This window comes from Trematomus bernacchii, unplaced genomic scaffold (genome assembly GCF_902827165.1).
Source record: "Trematomus bernacchii unplaced genomic scaffold, fTreBer1.1, whole genome shotgun sequence".
Lineage (NCBI taxonomy): Eukaryota > Metazoa > Chordata > Actinopteri > Perciformes > Nototheniidae > Trematomus > Trematomus bernacchii.
The window spans coordinates 12053921-12060865 of NW_022987564.1; the positions used below are offsets into that span (position 1 = coordinate 12053921).

At 41.3% G+C, this 6945-nt stretch overlaps 1 protein-coding gene across 3 annotated transcripts in view; it reads right to left on the reverse strand.

Moving 5' to 3' along the window:
• rbms3 (RNA binding motif, single stranded interacting protein) overlaps nucleotides 1-3236 on the reverse strand; it is a 256131-nt gene extending 252895 nt beyond the window's left edge. For all 3 annotated transcript variants that reach the window (XM_034124685.1, XM_034124684.1, XM_034124683.1), the window contains exons 1-2: nucleotides 2966-3236; nucleotides 650-838 (exon numbers count right to left, since the gene is read on the reverse strand). In XM_034124685.1, coding sequence (XP_033980576.1) covers nucleotides 650-823 — 174 coding nt within the window. In that variant the 5' untranslated portion in view covers nucleotides 824-838; nucleotides 2966-3236. The remainder of the gene's footprint in view (nucleotides 1-649; nucleotides 839-2965) is intronic.
• Between the last annotated feature and the right edge of the window lie 3709 nt (nucleotides 3237-6945).

Sequence of the window (6945 nt, forward strand, 5' to 3'; positions counted from 1 at the left end):
TGTTTGCTCAAAGGACTCAAAATTGATAGAGCAAGCTATGACATGCATCCCATTCAGAGCTGCCAGTAGCAGTCAGTCCAGTTATCTGGTGAATGTTTCTGTATATCTGTTGTGCCTATAGAGCCGCTCCGGCTGATTGACAGAGAGAGGTTCTGGCTCCTGCCAGAGAAGCATGATTGACGTCCTTGAGATGGAGGAGAGCCAGTCAGGGTTTTACTGTCATATCTGGACATGTAGAGGTCTCCAAGATGGCAGAGGGTTGAAATTTTGAGACTCAGCACTCACACGTGGAGACTGCACAAGCCTCTTAGATCTGTCTGTAATATTAAGCAATTGCAGATGTACACAACATATCTGTGGTTTGTAGTATATTCTGAAAGTTTCTCATAGCAACATAACTACGCAACCTACTTCCTTCAAAACCACACAGACCAAATACTAAAGCATCAACAGTTTCACTTTTACTTGCAGCTGACATTAGTTAGCAAACAGGTCCTGTAGATGAGTATCTGTATTTTTAAGTAGAATAGGAAATATCATCAGAAGAATAGCACAACAGACAGGCAGGATCTCATCACTCATCACACACATTCACAGAGACACACGCACAGCAGCTGCAGATGTGCAACAGTGGAAGACTGCGACTTACTTTTTGGTCGTCTTTCTGGCTTTCTGGCTGAGCATCAGTGCTGTGCGTGTCAGCAGAAGGCCTGCCGCTGGCATCCGTCTGTCTGTCGTCATATTCATCCTGCTGATTGGCCCCTGACCGAGGAGAGTCTAAAGGGCGGGGCTCTGGCTGTTGAGCGCCACTCTGAACCTCCATCTTCCTCTGCAGCGCCTTGTAAAGGAAGAGCAATATTTCAGGAGAGTAATTCAGGAAAAAGGGATGAAATAAAACAAAGAGCATTAATAGATTTGTTTTCACAACCATCTCTCCAAAATACAATGTGCAGATGAGCGCAGGAGGAGATTCAAAGAATCTTCACTAGATATCGTACTAATGCAATGTAGTTACAAACACTTTTGCTATGAATCTTCACATGAAACTTAACTGTAAAGTGAATCCCCTACTCAAGGTTTCATCAATCATTTATGTGCAAACCAGTGAGATATCTGACATGGAAACTTTACAAAAGATCATACTAACGCAGTAGGAAAGTCTACCTTACAAGAATATAATTTTACAAAAGTATAAATACATAAAGGTATAATATATAAAATTGTTGGAGAAAGCCCCTTTTGCTTTCGCCCCCTAAATTATATTTTATGTATTTAAATGTTTTTACTTATAGCCACTGGATCCTTTTTGCATCATACAAACACACTGTAAAATCAAACACTGTTTGCATTTATTACAAACATTTACCATGTATGACAACAAATATGCCAAATAAAGAAATATGTGTTGGTCAAACATCATTATTATTAAACCAGAATCTTTATAATGGACATAACTAGACAGATGCAAACCTGCCATTTAAGAACTCTGGTCAGGAGTCATCCATCACTTGAACAAGGAACCCTTGGAAAGCAATATTAATTACTTTTGATCAAAGATAATCCCTCTCCTGATATAGGAAAGTAAAAACCGAAGATTTGTTTTACCTTTTTTCGCAAGCTGGCTTATTGGCATGGCTTACTGGACACTTTATAACACTTAGACATCTCTAACAAAATGGGTTTAACCTGTGGTTTTCCTGGTCTGGCAAGACAAAATGTTTATATAAAAAAAGTATTTTAACTAACAAGGCCATTCAGGGTCTATATATCTGGGTCAATGCACTCAAAAACTAACAGTTGACTGCAGAAAACGAATCCCTTCACACTGCAGGGTTCTGTACTGCAGCTATTTCTGACCTCTGACCTCATATCTGGCTCTGGAAGGGTATGATGAAAACCAGCCTTTTTCTCAGCAATGATGTTCACAGGATTTAAGATGAATTAACACGTTCTTAATATATTCTAAACCTGTTTCTTTTGAGCAATGTATGGGCTTGGTGCATAAAGAACACATTAAACGATGTTAGCCTGATAAGCTAAGAAATAAGAGGTACATTGATCTGTAGATTAGGCCGAGAAGACTTCCCTTGTTGTCAGAGAATGCTGTAAAACAGTGCAGTGTGTTTATGTGTAAGGAAGTTTCATAGCATTTTATTAGAAGCGAGTATAAAAGTGTCTTTAAGTCCCCAAACAATAAACCAGAGACAAACAAAGTAAAGAGAAATTCCCTCTACCGAAGGGCAGACCTCCAAATATCCATCTGAAATCAGCAGCACGTTGAAGTTTAGCACGAAGTTTGCATTCTGGCGCCATAACTAAGTTATTATGAGGACGGTTGGTCGTTCTCTCACCTGATATGAGTTTCATTATATATGCATTTCCTGAATGAAGTTTTACTAAACATTTTACCGCTGCAGCAAATTGATAGCAGCAGCCATGCTACACAACATGGCGCCTTGATAGAAAAAAAAAAACATCGCGCCTTGACTTCACAGGTGAACGCACTTGTTGGCCCACTAATTAGCTAATGTCACCACTTTGTGACGTAGGCCTATGTATTCCCGCGGGCATCCAATAGACAAAAAACAGTTTCAAACGCCACTAATTTTAACAAATAATGCAAAACTACGACTAGTACTTCATGTTTTTATAGTTGTTTCTCCTATCTTTACTAGGAACAGTGTCTCAGCTGTTGAGGTCGAGGGTCAGCTCTGTATTGAAGGAAATAGCACCTTCCTGAGTGTGCACCGGCCGGCTTTGCCTTCAAGTTTATGCTAATATTAAAAGGAACTAATACAGCTGAAAACAGCTCTAAAAACGTGTATTGCCTAACGGTGTCCCGGCTTCGAGAGCCTTTAATCACCAAAACAAGGCTCCTTGCGCTGAGTCTGTTATTACGGTAACTTCAACAGCGTATGGCGCTGGCACATCAACATAAACAAGTCGCAATATAATGCCAAAATACCTCTGTCACTTCTTGGCTCCTCGATATGTCAGAAGCATATCAAGAGGCAGATGCGGTAGTGCTACTTGCTTTCGCTGACGCGGGAAGCCACGGTAGTCTGGGGCAGAACAACAGGGAACCGGTTAATTTAGTTGTATGATAAGTTATTCCGTCAGAAACTGGCAGAGAGACACTTCAGTCAGCGCTGACGCTGAGGAGGTGGTGTCAGAGCTGCACAACCCGCTGCTGCTGCTGTCACGTCGTCGGGCGTCTCCCTGTCAGCAAACCCTCCTCCCGGTTACACCGAGCCCGTGTCAAAAATGCTGCCTTCAGGTGCTCCTCGAAAGATTCTGTATCGTCGACGCAAGAAGTTGCAAAATACTTTTTTCAAGCGAATACATTTTTTTGATTCCCCAACCTGCCCAAATACAATACATTATTTTTGATGCTGTAGTTTAGTTCAGGAAAGTACAGTTTTAAATCAGCTTGAAAGTCACCATGAACAACGTTTAACAATTCGGATAGAGGAAAATAATATGTTCTCCTGATTGGAAAGTTCTGAATTTACACTGTAATAGCCTACTACTGTTAGCCAGTCGAATCGGCATCTACAGTTTATGCTTAACCTATAGAAATTCACTGGCTTTTCGTTATTTATTCTTTGTTTATTTGACATGTGTGTTGCTGTCAATCGAAATAAATGTTTTGTTTTTAAATGTGGGTATAATGCTCGCATAGTGCAACTGAACTGCTACTAAACGGCATATCATTCATATTTCCTACAGTATATGAAAGCAGCAGGGGCTTCATATAATGTAGGAGGAGCCGACCTAACCTGCTGGAGGTGAGGTGAGCCCAGGACAGTGATAACAGTAGGACTAATAGCTTAACAGTGAAATTAGATTTATTATGTAACATGCACAGTGTAAATAATGACTGTTATAATGCTTGTGGTAGTAGTATTATAGTCCTGTCACTTCACTAAATAAAACAACAGAATGGGTGTGCAGAGTCAGAATTAGACAATGCTCGTCGACAAACAAGTAAAATGATCTTTGACGTTATCTACTATAGTTCAGCCTAAGTTACTTCAACAGTATATCCCATTGTTTAAAAAAAAGCATTTGGGAAGACAAGATTGGAAAATATTCAGTATTTGACTACATGTGCAATTTAAAATACATTATTTCTCATCTCTAAAATTATCTTGTGAACAATTATCAGTAAGCCTCAAGGATGGCCACAAGGTGGCAACATAAACTCAATAAACACTGAGTAGAATGAGGCCTGTTAAACCAACTCAGTTCCCATTTGTATAGATACAATAATGCCCGTTAAACCAGACTCTTTCCAATCATAAAATGTAATGATCATGTATCTGCTCTGTGGTCCTATACAATCTGTCAGTGAAAACATGGTTGCCATATAGTATATCTTTTTATTCTACAGTGTGCACATATTTCTAGTCGTTCTGTGCTCTTTGATCATTGTTGAGCTCTGTGTGAAGTGTTTACCCTAAATGGGGCATTCCAAGCTGCTGAGCTGAGCTATAACATGAGGGAGGCATCACATGGGTGTTGGCCCATTGTGCCATCTTCATCTCCTCCCTGTCTGCCTCAACTTAAAGGCCATACTGGTGCATCATCCCTTCCAAGAAGAAATGTCTCACCCAAACGAACAACTGCTCCAACAGGCGGGCCCTCATCTGCTCTGCCGGAGCTGCCATTGCCAGAGAAGACAGACAGGCAGGCAGAGAGGTAGGTGGATGAGCAGGCTGAGGGTGAGGCGCTGCGAGGAGCGGAGCCCTGTACGCTCAGGCCTGTGGCATGTGTCCTCTGTGCAAGCCAACAGGGACGCACAGTCAGGCATGTCAGTGGTCCCAGCCGGCGCAAGCAGATGTTTTCTGGGTATTGTTGTTCCGCTTCTCTGGTAATTGTTTTCCTTCAGGGCCAGCCAGTGGGACAAGGTGCCAGGTTGTGTTGTGGGAAGGAGTTATGGAGGGATGGAAAGACAGAGTGTATTATCAATCAGAAAAGGCTTGGGAGGCTGTTCTACACAGACTGTCCATCTTTCTCCGTGTGCTCGATGTGGCTTGAATTACAACAATACAAACAGAGAAGCTTGGGTATCACAATCATAAGGACAAAGCCTTTGGTAATGATGATGGAGCTGTCATTTCAAAGCTGTAAAGGTATTTGTTGTCCAGTTGGGAATGCAGTAGGGTCTTAAAGAAAATGCAAGACGGATTTTGTCAGCACTCTCCTGGCTTAATTGTCATCATAAAGGAGGGAACCTTGAGGGATCAATAATATATTATTAAAATAATATACGTTTGCTGATGTACAACCATATATATATATATCCCTTTAATGTTTAATATTATGTGAATCTAAATTGGTATGTCAAAGTGTAATAATTCAGATGAGTTCAGGGTCTGATGTCAAGTTTTTCCTCAACAGTTTTTACTTCTGCCAATTGAACATTTTAATTAGGTTGCATTATACAAATTACATTTCTTCATATATCTGCCGTGGTGACCTGCAACAGCCAATATTTACTCTGTATTTGGCAGATGGAAGGACTCCTTTTATTCCCTATATAAGTTTCTTAGCATCAAATTCGAGATTTTAGCCACTTCTTGGTAGTCAGTGTACCCTCAGTCACTTAGCACGTTGTTATGGTACAGAAAACAGCTCATTCACTCCCACTGCTTTAGACACTGAGTGTTATCCTTATCCTGAGTGATCCCATGTTGAAATTGCCCTCTTAATTAGCACAGTGAACTACTGAGACCTTATTTTAGGGTCAAATGTTTTCGCAGACCATGTTTCGATCAGAGGCAGAAAACACCCACTAGGGGGCACTTTGAGACTTTGGATCAAAAGCACGAGGAGGAGAGCTGCTAGAGTAAACTGCTGTATACTATAGTTTGGGTTTTATGAGTTGTAAATTGTATGTACTTTAAATAAAAAGTGTTCAATGTTTGCCCTATTCACATGGTACCATTCCTCTCTCCTCCTGACAGTCCTCTGTTGTTCATCGTAAGAAACTGTTGATGCTTTCAGAGATTTTGTTCGAGAGGTTTAATGGAGGATTTTATGAGACTGACTTTTCAGCTACTACAGAGCTCAATCGATCATTTGAACTCTGTGTTTTTCCCATTGTTGAACACAAAATCTTTTCAATTTCCACTTTCCAGAAGCAACATTTCAAGAGAGAGATCTTGAGTTATGGGGAGGCTGCTGTCGTGGCATGCCACACTCCTGGGAAGCTGCAGCATTCACTAAAAGCCAGTGTCAAGATGTTAAGCTTTTTACAGGCTGACGCAAGATGTAAGTAATTTGGTCCGATCATGTTTTCATTTTTATATATATAAATATATAATTGTAGGTGTTAAGAGCGCTGTTAAGAGCATGTGGGGAAGGCAGGCAGAAAAAAGCTTCAGCCATGGAATCTGCTGTTCACACCAGAGCATTGGATGAAGATTGTATTTCATAATCTGCCTTCACTGCCAATAGATGCAAGAGTAAATACAACCAATGTCACATCTGCCTTTTCACTATTTTTGACGCCGTGCAGCATCCATTTGCCTAATCCCGTAGTGAACATCATCCATGTCAGACAGAGTGTTTAGACCTTGTTGCTCTGAGTGTGTTTCTGTTTGTTTGTTGAGCCTTTCTCCAGCCGCTCCTCTACTCTGCAGACCGACAGACAAATGAAAAGGCGTCTGAGGCCCTGTGGCTACGGGGTCACACAGCAGCCTTGTGAAGTTGTGGTTACCAGCACGTTACGCTGTACGCTGGCAGGACGAGGCACAACAGTCCAGCCTGATTACAGAGTGGCACCTTTGGCCCCCGTATTTCTCACACCCACGATGAAGGAGTCACAGCATCTGTGGGATAAGCCTGGTTTGGATGAGATGGATTTACACAGGAGAGAGTAGGTAGCATACCTAAAGAGAGAGAAAGAAGGATGAAGCAAAGGGAAAGTTAGGTCATGCT